The sequence below is a fragment of the Neoarthrinium moseri genome (assembly GCF_022829205.1).
Source record: "Neoarthrinium moseri strain CBS 164.80 chromosome Unknown scaffold1_Wmoseri_CBS_16480, whole genome shotgun sequence".
Taxonomy (NCBI): domain Eukaryota; kingdom Fungi; phylum Ascomycota; class Sordariomycetes; order Amphisphaeriales; family Apiosporaceae; genus Neoarthrinium; species Neoarthrinium moseri.
Genome location: NW_026055115.1, coordinates 859,294 through 876,641, shown reverse-complemented (window position 1 = coordinate 876,641; position 17,348 = coordinate 859,294). Strand labels below are relative to the sequence as shown.

Sequence of the window (17,348 nt, the reverse complement as noted above, 5' to 3'; positions counted from 1 at the left end):
AGATTGCGCTGAACGCTCCTTTCTGCTCCTGTCGCCCACGGGAAATACCTCCCAATTTCAGGAATGAATCCCCAGGTCAACAACCCCATAGCGACTCCATGCGAAGCAGCAAGCCTCTCTGCGTCTCGTTGTGCGCTATGCAATCCGCCGTGTTTTACACATGCATAGTGCCCTGCGCAGCGGCCGATGGGTAGCTATTGTGGATTCATAAGCTACGTCATTAGTCGTGGTGACGAGCACCGGCCTGCATGTTTGAGAGCCTGGAGTTTCTTGAAACCCAACAAGGACCAACAGCACCATGCGGTTTGAACGCGTGGTCGCGCGGTTTGGAAGGGCCGGCAACGGCATCAGGCCTGTCTTCCTTTCCATTCCATCATAATGCGCCCCAAAGCGCCTGCACATGGCCCAGAGGATGCAGCCAGCCCTGAGCACCTTCCAGAGCGTGGGACTCCACTCGCCGGCGGGTGTGGCTCTAGAGAGCCACTTTACGCACAACTAGTCCATTGATCCGAAACTGATCAGGGCGATCCGGAAAGACACGATGGGCTGTACCGTATCGTAAGCTCATTAAAGTTGGCCATCAGCTCGTAGCGTGTCGCGTCAGCCCTCTCATACGCACAAGAGTCTACTTATGTGCTCTATTCCGCAGCAAGTCCAGCGCAGCGATTTCGGTCTTGACGTCCCACGTCAGACGATGGATGGCGAAAAGGAGCTGAGCAGCAGTGCCCGGGCTTGTGCTGACTGGATTGCTCTTGTATGTATCTTTAGCAACAACCAGCCAAGCCTGAGGCCCCGGAGTAACGCGCCTCTTCATCAGCTAGGAATTAGCGGCCTTCTGACCATCACCACGCTACACCACTCCACACGAACCTTGGATTGAGTCGAAAACTAGTCGGCCGCGAGGGCTTGAGACCCTGAATCCGCAAATTTGGTACTCCCACCAACAAATTGGCTGTCCGGCGCATGGACTAGTTTGATTTCGCGTCCGCGATACTCTCGCGTACCTACATTTGACTGTGCTAGTCTATCTGGGTTCTGCACGTTGGCGGTCGATCTCCAGAAATCCCACTGACTCGCACTGTCAGAGTTCCGTTTCAAAACGCTGGGGAGCACCTAAATTCGAGCTGTCACCCATTAGCTGCAGCCCCGGATATCCAACAGGTCTCTTCACGTTCCGACGAGAGCTTGGCCTGATTGGCTGGCTTGCTAACTTCCACCATGCTGCCCACCTGACTTGAGCAGCGCCCCGTTGAGGGTTGGCGTTGCAACCTCCACGCCCCGCCAAAATAAGCACGATGTGTATGTGGTAAGGACAACCTCGCGTACCGGGGTTGTACTTATCAGCTGGTGCGCGTTGCTCCTTGAGCGACGCTGAGTGGTGGCACATTGAGGGGTTTTGTCCATCGTGCAGGTGCTTTCCGAATTCAGGCCGAGTCCCATTCGACGTTGAACTGCACTACCCCGCTATCAAGTTCGAATAGTGATGTCCATCTCGTGATGATCTTGGGTGCCCTTTATCCCATCATCCTCTGCAGTAGCCCCCACGTTGTAGAATGAGGCGATATCAGAGTTCTCCGATCAGACATCAACTACTAGCAGCCACATCGGTCGATAAATGCTTGTGCAGATGCTCAACATTTAGCATTTGAACTCTGCAATGGCTCCGCACGTTTCAGTGCAATAGATCCTCTGGTCCGTCGTGGTGCCGTCGTATTTGGTCATGTCGTGGACTGACATGTTGTAACGAGCTTCCTCAGAGGGAGTAACACTCCCGACATTCCCCGCAACCCAACCAATTTTCCAGCGTCAAACAACCCACTTTGAGCGAGTACGTGTGGGCTCTATCTAATTCGGCAGATGTCTTTTGTGTAGACTATTCGGACATGTGCGATCAATATGTCTCAGTATACCCAGCTTATACCACCATTTGTCAACCTTCCTTGGTCCCCCGCCGGTGTTGTTCGTGACTAGCTCGCGGGATGAACGGGTGCGATTGGGTTCACTGGCCGAGGCTGTTGCAGAAGCCGCACCATTGTGCCCTGGTGGCACTGCGAGACACGGTCTAAGCTAGCATCAAGCTTTCATACCTGGATAATGCGGCCCACGGTAGCCCAGCGAGCTAAGTTCTTTCCGTGAGACGCGACAATATTCGACAAATAGCTCAGAGTTGATTTGCAGATTGCTTTACAATCGCTAAAGCTGTGGAAAAATGCGGGAGGGGGTTGAGGAATTGTTGGTATATGCATGATATATCAGCCAACCCCATTCTCGAACAGATACTGTCTGCAGGCCTGTATATGTGTTAGCCGAGTATGAAAGGCCATGCCTAGACTTCTTTGCTGCCCAAGAGGCGACTTACAGCCTTAAGCACTTGCAGCTTCTCCTGTGACTGGTTATATACCTGCCGATATTGGCCAATGCTTTCGTTGAGCACAGCTTGTCGGGTAGTGCGTCCCTCGCATATGGCCTTCATTTTCAATTCCATCTCTTTCCGCAGGAATGGTTTGCCAAGGCTGGTCTCAAAGTTCATCCTATCGAAACCCTCAATTAGGGCCACACCCAGCTTGGTTGGAATGAATTCCATCACCCCTCCTCTTGAAGCCGTCGTGCTTGCGCCCCCTCGACCGCCACGGCCACGACCACCGCCGCGGCTGCCGCGTCCTCCACGAGCTCCTCTGGCTGGTGGATCGCCGCCATCGTCGCCGTCATCTGCTGGACGAGAAGCTCTGGGGACAGTGCTTACATACTCACGGTCCTGGATCTTCTGGATGTGTTCTGCCATCGTGGCATCTGTACCTATGCCATTGGCATCCATGAGCGCAATCAAGTCCGCCTCAGTCAAGTAGCTTGGCGCCGTAGTTTTTCCGTCAGTCATGATAGCTTCGAATGGCTCGAAACGTTCGCCAACTGTGAACTTGGGTAGCTGGGCAGTGCCAGTCCATTTGTCGTAGACGTACACATCCAGGTAGTTGCGCTCTAGGACAACGACACCATGGGCGTGGAAGGCTTCCTCGCCGTACATAATATCAATGTCTGTTGCGACGCCCTTTGCGTCCTCTGAGCAACAGGCTAAGAAGCGACGAACAACGAACTCGTACACCTTTTTCTCGTCTTCGCCCAGGACAGAGGGAGCAGCATACGTAATGGGATGGATGGGAGGGTGAGCTTTGTCATCGTTGCGTCCTTGTCTCGGTTGGGAAAACCCGCCGTTAAGTAGATCTTGCGCGAACTGGCCCCATCGATTGTCCGGTGTCTGCTTTTGGACCAAGGCTTGAAGATTCATGCCCTTATCAAAGCGATCGGTCTCTGTTCTGGGGTAACTGATGAAACCCTTATTGTACAGGCTCTCAGCTGCCGTCATGGCCTGCTGACCGGTCAGTCGCAAGAAACGCGTTGCCATTTTCTGTAACTCGACAGTGGTTAGAGGGAGCGGTTTCCACTTCTTCGTTGGCTTCTCTTGGACTTTTGTCACCTCTGCCATCTTGGCTGAAAGGCAGCGCTCATAGAGGATGATGACTGCAGCTCGGTCAAATAAGCGGTTCCGCGCCCACGCGAAGTGGACGTCAATTCCCTCTCGCTTGTGCAACACCTTGATGCTCCAGAAAGGTTCGGGCTTGAAGTTTTTGACCCGGAAGTACCTGTCCACGACAAAACCCAAGGTGGGAAATTGACATGATCCTGGGTCGGATTAGCCACAAGGAAAACTGGTCTTGGATACATGAATTCACAGACCATAGCTGATGACCTTACTGGTCAGGGGTTCCCCCATTGGCTTGAGGTTGTTGGATAAAAACCTGGTGAAGGCATACCCGATCCGGAGGTCCAGTTCGATGCGGGCGGACACGGCGTTGACCTGTTTTTCATCTAAAGCAACGAGATTCCTAGCAGCATTCAGGACGTGCCTATCGTCTGGTCAGCGTGCAAGCGATGGAAGGGCCAGACTATCCTACGCTCTCTCGATGTTGCTGAACCTAGCCCGTCTGATATTGAGGCGGCTGTTCCCCTTCTTCGCCGCCTCGCAGATCTCATGGCCAATGTGTTCGCCTTCGCGGTCACAATCCGTCCAAATGCATAGTCCTTGACAATACTTCGCCTGCTGTTCAATATTGGCGGCGACATCGGTTTTATCCTGTTACTATGATGAGCGAGGCTTCAACAGAACCATGTTGGCTTTCCACTAATACCTCAGCAATGATTGTTTGGACCGGAGCGTCGAACAAGCGGTCAGGGGGTGGATGTTTCCAATCCTTGTACTGAGGAGGAAACTGTGTAGAGGTGAGATGGCCGAGCACCGCGGTCATGGTCACACTGCAGTTGCCCCATCCCTGGCCAAAGTCATAGTCAAAGCAGTAATTCTTGATGTACTTGTTCTGCGTATTGCGCTACAGAGCCCATTAGTATGCGTATGTGAGAGTGGGAAGGTTCCTGTTGCATACCACTTGGACACGGCCCCCAGCGAGATGCTCGGAAACGGCTTTGGCAATAGAGGGCTTCTCAGCCACGCATAGTATCCTCATCCTGGACTGGAATCGAACCCCGAGGGTTGTGATATTGGCAACTGAAGCGTGCGGCCTGGTCTGACAAAGGGAAAATCTCGTGTGTTGAAGCCAGAGCATCAGTGTCAACGCGGGAAGGCGCGTGCCAGAGTTCGACGGGCAGACTGCTGCCGCATTACGAGACCGCCAGATGCAATCAACATGGAGACGTCTTCGAAACAAGACTTCCTAAAAGACTCGCAAGAGGTCCTCTGCCCCTAATTATTCCTAACACGCTCGCATCCAAATCAGGGACTGTCTCCCGGGAGAATTTGCAGCCCGGCCTCTCAGCGTATTTGGTGTTCGAAGCTGCACAGCTACGCTACAGAGAGCTATCAGGCTTGAAGTCAACAAAGCCCCACGCTCTCAGCTCAGGGACCGTGCTTCTCGGGCCAGGTCCCATCCGTCCCTGCAGCTCCGCCCTAAATTAGGCGCTAAAGATTACTCTAGGTAGATCTACGCTCGTGAAGTCAATGACGTTCTGGTGACCTTGCAACAGACGCGCGTAAATAGGGCCCGTCGTCGCTCTTCCCTCCACGCCTTGATCCAACAGTCTCCGGCATAACTTGCCCGAGCAGCCTTCGTGGGTTTTCCGACTCGATAATGGCGATTCCAAGTCTCAAGGCGCTGGAAGACTGCGCCGACTGGTCCAAGACCGTCGAGCCATTCTTACCACAACTCTACGAGCTGCCGCAAAAGCTGCTTGACTCTGTGTCGGGTTCGCAGAATGCACTGGAGCTTTACCAACAGACCAACCCCTTGGTCACGGGTTTCGCTTTCTCCCTATTCGTGGGCGTCGTCGTCTTGGTGGTGTCCGAAATAAACCGCAATTACTCGCAAGTAGACCGCCTGTGGAGTCTGCTGCCGACCGTCTACAATGCGCACTTCACGGTCTGGTCGCATTTGAATGGCCTCCCAAGCCAGAGGCTCGATCTCATTACGCTATGGAGCGTCTTCTGGAGCGTATGTAGCCACAATTTCCGCGCTGGATCACATGCTGACCTGGTTTGGTGTAGGCCAGATTGACTTTCAACTACTGGCGGAAGGGCGGCTATACTGTTGGGTCTGAGGACTATAGATGGTTCGTTCGGATCGCCACTTTACAGGTCCCACAAGTACTGACCCGGGTATAGGGAAATCGTCCGGGCCCACGTTCATCCTATCATCTTCTTCGTCTTGAACGTTACCTTCATCTCGTTTATCCAGAGCGTGCTACTCTTCCTTATTGCGGCGCCAACTTACGCAGTCCTGCTTGCTTCTCAGCACGAGCAACAGATCACGACAGCAGATATTGCTTTCACCACCATACAGCTTGCTTTAGTAGTGACTGAATGGTTCAGTGACCAGCAGCAGTGGGGTAAGATACATCGATGGCACCGCTGGGGGCTTTTCGTTTCCCACGCAGGCACTAACATCGTTATATAGACTACCAATTGGCCAAGAAGGAATATCAGAAGACAGCGAAGTTGCCTCAGGGATTCAAGCAAGAGGACCTCGATCGCGGATTCATTGCCTCTGGGCTCTGGGCCTACTGCCGACACCCAAACTTCACCGCCGAGCAGACGATCTGGTTCGTTCTGTATCAGTGGAGTTGCTACGCTAGCAAGGTCCTATACAGCTGGACCGGAACTGGATCCTTCTGCCTGATTCTTCTGTTCCAGGGTTCGACATGGCTCACCGAGCTGATCACAGCAGGAAAGTATCCGGAGTACAAACATTACCAACGCCACGTCGGTATGCAAATCCCCAGTCTCACGCCATACAAAACGCCCGACCCAAAGGTGATTCGCACGAGCGAGTTGGCAAAGAAACAACAGGCGAAGTCGAAGCAAACATAGGCAAGGATGGGCAGCTGGTTTGCAACCAACTGCTAGTGCACCATGGGATGCATTGGCGGGCAGCACGGGACTGGCGTTGGCTGCACCATGACGCGGAAATGCATTCGTCTACGGGCGAGGGTGACTTTGGAGGGTGGTGAGACTTCCCTGTCGGGGGTTATAGGAGGCGGAATCTGTGCAAGCCAAGAAATCGGATGATACATATTTCATTCGGACATGTACGTCATGTAGCAAGATGCTCGGAGTAAGGGGCAAGACCATGATCCTTCAAGACCCTGAGTTGAGAGCGTCCCCCGCATTGCTGTAAGCGTGTCCTAAGTGGCAATGTGGCACATGACTGCACTTAACCGCCAAGCAACAAGAGATAAGTGACTGGTGGTAACGATTCATACCACTATACACTGAGCCATGCCACTTGGACCATGTCACAGTCTCACTCCATTCATTGTCTCCCTGTTTGGTAACTATTCCTCGTGTCGGCATCGAGGGCAGTTAAAGGAGGCTGAAGTGCAAACTCTAAAGAAGCCTCCTCCGGCGGCTACGTAGTAGCTGCATTCCCGTAAGGCTCCAGGGCTGTCTGCGAAGGCTTGTCTACCAGCTAGCCCACGGTCACTCTTCTGGGCCTCGAGACACATTGAAGCCGGACGATCTGGTGACGATCTTTGACCTTGCTATTCAATTCTGATTCGAAGCAGAAAAACTTCCTTTCGGGCTTGATTGTCGTCTTCTTGACAATTTCTGACTGGGTGGCAACGCGGGGGTGATCTGACAACTGTGACCATGACGGCCTTGTGCATGGCAACTCGCTGCGCTTCCCTTGGACTACGTCCGCAAAGGGTGACAGTTCCGGCCCACCCCGCGCACAACCATTGGCTCCGCCGGATCTCACGATGCATCCCGCGCGACAGAGTGGAGCCGCAAGGACCCTATCTGCAGCGCCCGCTGTCGCCCGCCGAGTCATATTCGCCTGCGCTTCGCTCGACTTGCAGTGCGGTGAGCGAGTGCATCTTTCGGGTAAGCATGGAATTGCAGATCCTTCATTCTCTGTGCGAATATGCGGGAAAACGCGCACGATCAGAGTGGGGGAGGAGTATTATCGAGTTGTTTTAAGATCCCCCTGGCGTCCAGGGACCCTCCCCGCCTTGAGGGCATCGTGAGAAATAAAAGGCGGTGGATTTCCCGCTAATGTATGCTAATCTCTTCTCACCGAGACCCTAAGTCTTATCATCTCTCTCCTCTCCACTCCGTCTCTTTCCTTGCGTTTCTCGATCCGAAGTTCTGGGTTTACTCGAAACTCAATTCACAAACTCGGTAGATATTGATCTTCGGAAGTCCACAACAGCTACCGGCTATACCGGTGGATATCATCCTCGACCAACTCATACACATATTCCTCCTACGGCTTGAAATATCTCTGACTGTACTCTCGTGTTGCTTGGAGTCACCCGCTTCCATCATGTCAGCCATCGGACAAGCCATCTCATATGTCACTGGGCTCTTCACGCCCTTCACGGGCTCGCCCACCCAGGAGCCGGAGTCAAAGGCGAAGAGCGGCCACCCAAAGAAGCCGACGGAAGTCAGCCAGAGTTACTTTCCGGATGCCGGTTCTCGCCGCTCTTCGGTCTCCTCGTCAACCAGTTCGCAGGAATCCGATGCCCTGAAGACACCGCAGTCACAATCGCCGGCCTACCCCCAGGATCCTCTGTCGCGTGACTACCCAGCTCCGAGCATGGAGGTCGACGTTGCACGGCAGCTGGCTCTGGAGCCACGCCAGCGCTCACTGCACCACTCGATCAAGCGTGCCGCGACTTACGAGCTCGCACGAACAGTCGACGATGCAGAGACCAAGGCGAAGAAGCTGGCGGCCGCCAAGGCTCGAATCCTCGCACTGGCCGAGAAGGCTTGAGAGACCTGAGCCTGTTTGCTACAGTACCAGCATTTTAGGTCCATATTCGTTGTATATTTTACTTAGCAGGCCGTGGATTTTGCGAACCATGCATGCACTATACCCTGGGACTCAGCCACAATGGCGCTGAGGGAATGATGAAGCATTCCAATAGCTGGCGTTTTTGGAATTAAAAAGTCGTTTCGCCGCAGATCGAGGGGTTATTATCAAATTGGGATTTCGAACCTCGTCCGGTTGCAACTTGTGCTTGAAGCGACAATGGCACACTTTAGAAAGTGATACATTACTTCCGCTCCGTTGAATGACTTTATACTTGTTACTTCACAGTTTGTGAATATGTCATTACTGAATCCTTGCCGCCAGATGGAAACCGTAGTTGATCGTAGCAATCAACGTAAACATGTTGAGCAACGACGAAATTCCGTGTATCTTCCCGAACTGCTTGTTCAATGCAACCATCTCTTGGGAATGTGGTGGTGCATCCCAGCTGTTCTTGCCATCCTTCTTCTCTGCTCGAACGGTTCCACGTTAGTGCGCCAGTCTCATGCCAAAGTCATCTAGAACCCATGAGTGGATGCAATTGACTTACCCTGCGCTCTCCGTTTATCGGTGACGGCGTTCGTGGCCGACAGGCAGTATGCCCAGTTCACCAGCCCCGTCACGAATATCGTTGCGATCGGCGCCAGCACGTCCCATCGGTTCGCCTCGTCCAAAACGCCCTGGATGCCGGCGGCAGTAATGCGGCTGCCCGGGTACGTCAATGCCATGACAGCAGGCAAGATGGTCTGCATGCCAAAGTATACGGGGAAGATGGCGCGCTGGAGGGTGGCGAACTGTGGCCGCTCGAGGGTCTTGAAGGATGCCGTTGCGTTGACGAAGGACTGATAAGGGGAAGAGGCTTGTTAGTGATTACTGCATTCGGTGGCTGTAGGCAGTCCGGCGTTTGGAAGCAGGACCTACATGGAACACTGTCGTCCCAAGAAGGGTTCCATAGCTTTTGAGACGTTAGCACTCAAGCACGTCGCCTTGATAGCCCTCAGGGACAGGTGTGTATCAATCGTACGAGAGGATGTGGTATGGACCGGGCGAGAAGATCAAAGACCCCGCCATGGTGACTGTTTCTACGGGCGTAGGAGTTGTGTATATCGGTTGCTATATCGGCTGCGATGGCCTCACGAGTGTGGTGTGATATGGGAAAGTCACCAGCGTCCGCTATGGCTGCAAATAAGAAGAATATAGTTGGACGGCACTGGCAGACCTCGGTCCACTTGGGCGGCCATCAATGACGGTTTCAAGTCGCGGCGTCTAGAGCTAGCGGGCATTCGCATTCCTCTACCCCAGCATCTGCAGGGAGCTTGGGCCCCAGCGATTCGCACTAACGGGCAGACGGGCTGGGCTGCCTGGTAGCACCTAGGCTTGCTAGGCACTCACTAGGCCGTGTCGTTGCCTGCAGAAGTGTGACTTCGCTCATTGTTCGCGTTCCCAGGACCCCACCCCAGCTCACTCCCTGGCCGCCGACGCGCTGGGAACTCGAAGCCTGCCTAAATTGATCCTGGCCTATGGCTGAGTCTTTGGACGATCTTAAAGGAATGAAGCCTGGGACCAATTGGCTTTTCGTGGCTGTCTCGTCCGCTCTCTCCTTCTCAGCATGATATCGTTGCAGGTTTGGTGACCAGTCTATCCAAGCAAATACAACTTGCGTCTGCCGTCTCGTTTGCTATCATGGCCGACAAGGAGACCACCATCTACATCCTGGACCTTGGGTCATCGATGGCAGATTGCCACAATGGTAGAACAGAGTCCGACCTGGATTGGTCGATGCGCTGGGTCTGGGACAAGATATCTACCACAGCAGCCGCATCCAGGAAGACGTGGCACGTTGGCGTCATCGGCGTCAGAACAGATGAGACCAAGAACGCCATGGAGGATCAGGACGGCTACGAGCACATCTCCGTTCTTCAGGACCTCGAGCCAATGGACCTGCCCAAGATGAGGAACCTCCGGGACTCGATTAAGCCGAGCAACACGCTTGAGGGCGATTGCATTTCGGCCCTCATCCCGGCCATTGACATGATCGACACCGTCGCGCCCCAGAGACTCAAGTTCAACCGGAAGATCTTCATGGTCACGTCAGGAGAGGCCCCGCTTGATCTCGACCCGGATGATATTCAGAGCATAGCTGACAAGCTGAAGTCAAATAATATTGCTTTGACGATCCTGTACGTCGTTTGGGGAACATTTCCCACCTTGGTTCCATCTTTGCTTATAACATGATAGGGGCATTGACTTTGATGATGCTGAATTCGGCTTTAAGGAAGAAAACAAGACAGAGGTCAAAGCCGCAAACGAGGCCCTTCTTCGGAGTCTGACCGAGGCCTGCGGTGAGGATCTCGGCACCTTCGGCACCATAGCGGAAGCCATCGATGAGCTTGACACGCCGAGATTGAAGGCCACAAAGCCTTACAAGCCCTATGACGGACCTCTGACCCTTGGTGATCCTGAAGTAGACCCAAGAGCCATGCGGATCAATGTTGAGAGATATTTCAAGACAAAGAAAGCCAACCCTCCAACAGCCAGCAATGTCGTAGTGCGGACGGATCACGGCACTCAATCTACCTCAACTCTGGAGGACGGCGATGAGATGCAGGGTGTAGAGTACGGCGGTGGTGAATTTGCTGCTGTCAAGAATGCCCGCACCTACAAGGTCAATGACCCGGACGCACCCGGTGGCAAGCGGGACGTTGAATTCGATTCGTTAGCCAAGGGTTATGAATACGGCAGGACTGCTGTACACATCAGCGAGGCTGAATTCAACATCACCAAGCTCGAGACGACGAAGGGCTTCTCCATCATTGGCTTCATCCAACAGGACAAGTACGAGCCATTCCTGAATTTTGGCGAGAGCTGCTTCACAGTAGCCCAAAAGAACAGCACCGCAGACAGCATGAAGCTGTCGTCCTTGATTCACTCCCTCCACGAGCTTGAGTCGTATGCCCTAGCTCGGCTGGTGGTAAAAGATGGAAAGGATCCAATCCTGGTCCTCCTGGCGCCCCATATCGATCCAGATTTCGAATGCCTCTACGACGTGCCACTGCCCTTTGCGGAGGATGTTCGGCATTACCCGTTTCCTCCGCTAGACAAGGTCATAACTGTGAACAACAAGACTTTGACGAAGCATCGATACCTGCCATCTCAAGATCTGGAGGAGACAATGAGTGAATATGTCGATGCCATGGATATCTCAACTTACGCCCTGGATGACGAGGGTGAGCGAACGTTTGAGTATGCGGCGGTAGACGATACCTACAGTCCATCATTGCATCGCATCAACCAAGTCGTCCGCCACCGTGCCATTCATCCCGACAAGCCAGTGCCCCCAATCCCTCATATCCTGCTGAAGTACGCTCAGCCTGACCGCGACTTGGTCGAAGCAGCCAAAACGAGGTTGGATGATCTCATTGAAACGGCAGAAGTGAAGAAAGGTAGGCCAAGAGTCCCCAACCGCCAGTCCCAGATATACTAACAGCATTCCAGTTCCACCTAAAGCTACGGGCAAGAAGAGACAGCACGAAAGAGCCCGTCCCATCTCCGGACTGGATGTTGATGCTCTGCTCAAGATGCCCGACAACAAGCGCACGAAGATTGACCCAGACAACGCCATCCCGTCGTTCAAGCAGATGATGAGCAATGCCAATGACGTGTCGGACTTTTCCGAGGCTGCTAAGCAGCTGGGACAGATTGTGCGTCAGCTCGTGACCGACAGCTTCGGCGACAGAAACTTTGACCGCGTCATTGAGAACCTGGGCGTTTTCCGTGAATTCATGATCAACTATGAAGAGCCCATGTTGTATAACGATTTCATGGGAGACTTCAAGAAGAGGCTTCTTTCCGGCGAGCTGGGCGGCGATAGACGAGAGTTGTGGTGGCAGCTGAAGGGTGCCAGGATCGGCCTCATCGACAAAGAGGCATCTGAAGAGTCCAAGATCACTCGGGAAGAGGCTGCCGAGGTAAGCTAGATCTATGCCCTTCCATTTCCCTTACCTGTCACTAATCATGTACAGTTCTGGAAGAAGTAAAACTCCCGTACGAACAATTGTCAAGTTGCTTGAGTAGATGCCAGACTAGGCCAGAGCAAGTACTTGGTCAGTTATTGCGTATTTGCCCGTTCGCGATTGAAGGCTATGGCCACTGAAGCCCCATGTAGTCTTCGCCACGCTTGGCTGTCAAAGACTTGCTGGCAAGGGGTGGTGGTGTTCTGAGCATCTGTGAGTTTCAATGTATCTGGGGCTCATTGGCTCACCACGCCAAAGGACTGATGGCAAATCTTGCGAGTTTCCAGTCAGTCAGATATGCCATGTTGGCTGGCTCTATCAGGCGTGCCGTACTAGGAGACAAAGTTTGTGCAAACAAGGTTCTGATGGAATTGCGCCTAGTGTGTAAGAATATTAGCAGCAACATGCTCGGCAGGCTACCGGAGAGTTAGGATGCATTGCAGGATACTGCTCGAGTAGAACGGTGTTGAGCAGAAGAAATGACAAGCGCTCGTCATCACTTGTCCAATGCCGGTGGCCCGTTATTTTTCGGTGACATATATTTTACTGTCTAAGCGTGGAATAAATGGATCAATTCTAGAGGCCAGGCTGCTTGTGTAGAGCGACGCCACTAGAGTAGCAAGCACTGTCACTCGCGGCAGCCCAACGTTCTAATGAGCGAATGGAAGGAACGAGTGATGGTCTTTTGATCAGGAGAAATTGTGTGATGATTTTCTCTGTCACACGGACCAGACTAGTTGGATTTGCATCTAGTTTCCCAAACTTCGTGTCGGATGCTCATGTTCGTTTGCCCATCCGCAAACGACCTCTTCTGAGCTGCCTGTTGAATCCCTCTAAGTTCTACTCGTAAGTATCCCAGTTGGGCCCATGTCTTCGTTTTGTGCTACGATTCACTTGGAACGCCATTATTCTTCTACGTATCTTTGCCTGGCGGTACGTACCGATCTCTGCCATTATTCTGCCAAGGTGAACTTGAGAAACACTTACCCCAGAACAAAGCCCGTTCTTGAGTACGCCTTACAAGTTAGGTCCACAGATTACAGTCGCGCCTACGCCCAGTCACCGAAGTAGTTACCATGGCAGAACACGAGCTCGAGTCTCGCATGAGAGGCGTGCGCATCTCGAATGAACGCCAGCGCGACTTGCAGGCCCAGCCGGCCCAGCGAGCCCTGCCTGCATCCCGGATTCACCCTCGGGCTCCAGACCTTGATGGTCTTATGCAGCAGTACCGTCAGATGCGACCGGAAAGAAACAATGAAGATGATTATGTTGACAATGATAATGACGATCTCATCACCATTGAAAATCCGAGCGACTCACACGAAGCGCGGAGAAAAGAGACGCTGAACCCTAGTGAGTCTTTATAGCATCATGATCATCCCAAAATAGACTCGCCATGCTAAGCAATTCAATAACAGATTCTTCCCGAGCCTGGGAGTATCGCGCAATGGAGCCCCCAGCAGCCCCAACGGACGGCTCTGTGAGCTCCAATCCGTCCAGAAACGAAATGGTTCAGGGATACCTAGCCCTCTGTCCATTCAAGCTCATACAAGTGTACCCTTATAAGTACGTGGGAAGGAACAACCAAGGCAAGGTGCGTGTTCGTATTGCTCTTTTCCAAGACAACTCTAACCCTGTTTGAAGGTTGGCGCATGGTTCAAGACCAATCTATTCAACCAACGTTCATGGGAAATGTGAGTGACACATATAGGTGCTCCCCAATTCTTATCGGTGATGACGACAACGGATTGATCTTTCTCTATATAATGCCCAACATGGATTACGAAGCAATGTGCTTCGGGTGTTATTCGTGGTCAAGTGGAAGCCTCGGGTGCATTCCGCCCCGGGCCTTCTGGATACACCTTCAAGAGTCCGGAGCTGGTTCAATACTGTCCTTGCACCTTTGCTCTTGGTCATAATACTTATGCTGATTGCTTATCTTGATGTTTCTACTGACGGGGAACAGGTATTACATCCACGATCCATATATGCGAAGAGATCCACTCATCCTGGTTCCCACTACGCAACTGGAAGATTTCTTGACAGCCGCGAACTCGGAATTGCATACCAACCTGGCCATTCCCGGAGGAGAAAACGGCGAGAGGTTCAACGTCACGTTCGGCGGCAGCCCGCGTCCCAGATTCATGGGTCACGCGAGCAGCGATGAGACGTACAGAGAGCTCAAAGACCGACTTGGTAACTCGATGGACGACACGAGAGGGATCGACGCCAAGTCCTTGCAGTTCTTTAAAGACACAATAGATGGCATTTACAACTCGTTCAAGCCATCAAAGAAGAATCCTGCCAATCAGCATCTGAAGATGGTGAACAGGCAGAAAAGCCATGGCCAAGTGATCAAACGCGTTCAAAGATATCTTGGCCTCCGCCAGCGGACAGCCTATGCCGCTTTCTCAGGTGTGTATATTGGATACTCAAGGACTGATTCTAAAGGACAGTATAGACGGGCTGACTTGGTACTCTTAATCAGGTGCATCTGATAATGCCTGGAGCGCGGTTCTCCCTGCTCCCTTCCCGATGGAGTTGCGAGTCAGATTCGTATGCGTCGATGTTGAGGCTTACGAGAGAGACAGCAACATGATCACCGAGATCGGTCTCGCCATTCTTGATACCGATGATATTGAAGAAGTCCCTCCGGGGCAGCATGGCGAGAACTGGTTCTCGTTCATCCATGCACACCACATTCGCATTTCTGAACACCGAGGCATCGTGAACAGGGAGTTTGTACAAGGATGCCCGGATGCCTTCGATTTTGGGTCAGGAACCTGTATATGAGTATGTGTTGCCGTACTAACGATGGCACAGTAAAAGCGAATTCATCCCGATCAAGGACGTGGCCCGCCGTGTAGGGTCGCTGATTGGCGATTCCAACTCGAGCGACAAGAGTCCCGTCGTCATGGTAGGACACGACACCATCACAGACCTGAAGTATCTCCAGAAGGTGGGCTACAACGTCTGGCGCCTGCCGCAGTTCTTGGACGAGGTGGACACCAAGGCCATGTTCCAGCGCGTGCAGTGTTCCGGGGACGGCCGAGCGCTTCGGTTCGTCTGCAGCGAGCTAGGCATCCCCGGCCGCAACTTTCACAACGCCGGAAACGATGCGGTGTATACGCTACGTGCCATGGTCGCCATGGCCGTGAAGAAGAAAGTCGGTGGGCCACAGACGGAATCCGAGAAGTGGAGCAGCACGGCACCCGAGGTCAAGTGAGCCATGTCCCCAAGAGCATATAGCTACCAGCGCAGTTACTAACTACGTCAGATTGGACGAATGGAGCGATGGGGAGCTGGACGACGGAAGTGGTGCTTTGAAGTCGGTTGAGCCTGTTATTCAACCCCGTACGCTCCCTAAACAATGTTAGCTACGAGCTCGTGCTAATTTGAGCAGCTCGTCAAACCCAAGATTCTTATACGCCGCAGAGGTGGTAGGGTTGCATAAGCTACCCAAGCGCCAAGGCTGCACCCGGAGAGTTCCTGAGCGAGCAAGCGGGCTGTTTTCCATCGACTGGTCACGTAATCGCGCGAGAGCTTGGAGGTACGGTAGCAATATCCAAGCAGATAGCTAATGGCGGAGAAGATGGCTGAGAAGAGATGTCGCCCCCCTTCTGGAGGCAGTACTTTCTATTTCGTCAGGTGAATAAGGCCCCTGCGGCCCGAAAGCAGACCCCATGACCATGCAGTATGCCTGATAATCCGTAAACGCCGTCGCTTTTGTACATGCCAGTGGTGTAGTTGTACAAGTTATTTACATTCCTCCCTCCTTAGACCCCCTTGGCCGTGATTATGTCCCGTCATATCCTGTCATGTCCCGTCGCAGGGGCAGGGATCATGAGTTCTTCTCGAGAAACTCCTTGGCCTCGTTGACCTTGGTGGCCAGGTAGGGGCTACCGCCGCGGTCCGGGTGGTTCAGGAGCATGAGGGTTCGGTGAGCCTTGCGGACCTTTTCCTTGGTCAGGGCGCGTTCACTGTTGGGGAGAAAAGCGCGGGTTAGTTTCATGTGACTGCGAACCGCCAGAGTGTGCGGGCAGGGGGAGTGAGGTCGTACTTGAGCGACAGGATCAACGAAGCCTCCCGCTTGTTCATGCGCGGCTCGAAGCCGCCCTTGTAGAAGGCCTTGCCCAGGGCGCCGACACCGCCGCGAGAGCGCCGGAATGCGACCAGTCCAGCTCGGCCCTAGAGATTTGTGTTAGACGGGATGGACGGATGGCTCTCTCACGGGGAAGAGGCAGTACTTACCAGGAAGGCGGCCACGGCCACGCCGGTTCCGATAGCCAATACGGATGCCATGCTGAGGTAGGGTGACGAGGGTCTTGAGAGTGACGAAGGGAGAGGGGCTTTGATCCGACGAGGGTAGGACTGCAAGCTGGCGACAGCACCGTGATGGTATATATCGGTTCGCGACTCTGAACCTGAGCCTGAGCCTCTGAGCCTCTGAGAGCTGAGAGCCGGCCGATGAATTTCTCGACGCACGGGCCTCCCTGGACCGCATGGGCTCCACCCGACCTGCACCGAGGGTGCTCCGGCGAGCAGGATTTTCCGGGCGGGCCAATCAGCGGGCCGTGTGGCCGCAGCCCACCTCCCACTTCGCCCGCCGGGCCCCACGGTGGCAGGCGGCCGGGTGCCCAGGGTCCCCAAATTTTTTGTAGTAGCGGTGCAAAAGATTATTGCGCAAAAGGCTGCTGGGAAGTTGAAACAAGACAGACTTCTGCCGTCTTCGCCCACGACCAATCTCCCACCGCCGCCCAACACCCACGACAGGACCCGAGGCAGCCAGACGCTGTCGCCCCCGTCGCCAACATGGTCCGCATCGAGACATGTTATTTCTGCAGCAGGCCGGCCTGTGAGTTTTTCTTTCCCCTGCACTCGTGCCCGGCGAGAAGTTCGCTCTTCACCGAGGAGAGTTGTGACTACGCCGCTGTGTCGAGCACGCAGGGCAAGCATGCCAGGACGGATTGATTGACTGACTGTGTCTTCTCTTCACCGCAGACCCCGGCAAGGGCAT

At 53.6% G+C, this 17,348-nt stretch overlaps 7 protein-coding genes across 7 annotated transcripts; 4 read left to right on the top strand and 3 right to left on the bottom strand.

The window, feature by feature from the left end:
- Nucleotides 1-2,252: 2,252 nt before the first annotated feature.
- On the bottom strand, nt 2,253-4,517 carry JN550_000267 (uncharacterized protein; the record flags this gene model as incomplete). The annotated part of the gene is made up of 6 exons (XM_049313997.1): nt 2,253-2,291; nt 2,360-3,678; nt 3,733-3,902; nt 3,951-4,129; nt 4,185-4,382; nt 4,437-4,517. The coding sequence occupies 6 exons, from the start codon at nt 4,515-4,517 to the stop codon at nt 2,253-2,255; spliced, it is 1,986 nt and encodes a 661-aa protein (XP_049177556.1).
- A 621-nt stretch (nt 4,518-5,138) lies between these two features.
- JN550_000266 (uncharacterized protein) lies at nt 5,139-6,373 on the top strand (the record flags this gene model as incomplete). Its single annotated transcript, XM_049313986.1, has 4 exons — nt 5,139-5,498; nt 5,552-5,616; nt 5,669-5,892; nt 5,961-6,373. 4 exons carry the CDS (start codon nt 5,139-5,141, stop codon nt 6,371-6,373), a joined length of 1,062 nt encoding a protein of 353 aa, XP_049177555.1.
- A 1,456-nt stretch (nt 6,374-7,829) lies between these two features.
- JN550_000265 (uncharacterized protein) lies at nt 7,830-8,279 on the top strand (the record flags this gene model as incomplete). Its single annotated transcript, XM_049313975.1, has 1 exon — nt 7,830-8,279. One exon carries the CDS (start codon nt 7,830-7,832, stop codon nt 8,277-8,279), a length of 450 nt encoding a protein of 149 aa, XP_049177554.1.
- A 342-nt stretch (nt 8,280-8,621) lies between these two features.
- Nucleotides 8,622-9,389, bottom strand: JN550_000264 (uncharacterized protein; the record flags this gene model as incomplete). Its single annotated transcript, XM_049313964.1, has 4 exons — nt 8,622-8,788; nt 8,869-9,160; nt 9,240-9,273; nt 9,343-9,389. The coding sequence occupies 4 exons, from the start codon at nt 9,387-9,389 to the stop codon at nt 8,622-8,624; spliced, it is 540 nt and encodes a 179-aa protein (XP_049177553.1).
- A 612-nt stretch (nt 9,390-10,001) lies between these two features.
- JN550_000263 (uncharacterized protein) lies at nt 10,002-12,355 on the top strand (the record flags this gene model as incomplete). The annotated part of the gene is made up of 4 exons (XM_049313954.1): nt 10,002-10,498; nt 10,557-11,761; nt 11,814-12,286; nt 12,341-12,355. The coding sequence occupies 4 exons, from the start codon at nt 10,002-10,004 to the stop codon at nt 12,353-12,355; spliced, it is 2,190 nt and encodes a 729-aa protein (XP_049177552.1).
- Nucleotides 12,356-13,407: 1,052 nt separating this feature from the next.
- Nucleotides 13,408-15,775, top strand: JN550_000262 (uncharacterized protein; the record flags this gene model as incomplete). Its single annotated transcript, XM_049313943.1, has 8 exons — nt 13,408-13,684; nt 13,750-13,925; nt 13,976-14,025; nt 14,298-14,746; nt 14,820-15,105; nt 15,155-15,553; nt 15,609-15,685; nt 15,735-15,775. The coding sequence occupies 8 exons, from the start codon at nt 13,408-13,410 to the stop codon at nt 15,773-15,775; spliced, it is 1,755 nt and encodes a 584-aa protein (XP_049177551.1).
- A 397-nt stretch (nt 15,776-16,172) lies between these two features.
- Nucleotides 16,173-17,287, bottom strand: JN550_000261 (uncharacterized protein; the record flags this gene model as incomplete). The annotated part of the gene is made up of 3 exons (XM_049313933.1): nt 16,173-16,311; nt 16,356-16,519; nt 16,583-17,287. The coding sequence occupies 3 exons, from the start codon at nt 17,285-17,287 to the stop codon at nt 16,173-16,175; spliced, it is 1,008 nt and encodes a 335-aa protein (XP_049177550.1).
- Between the last annotated feature and the right edge of the window lie 61 nt (nt 17,288-17,348).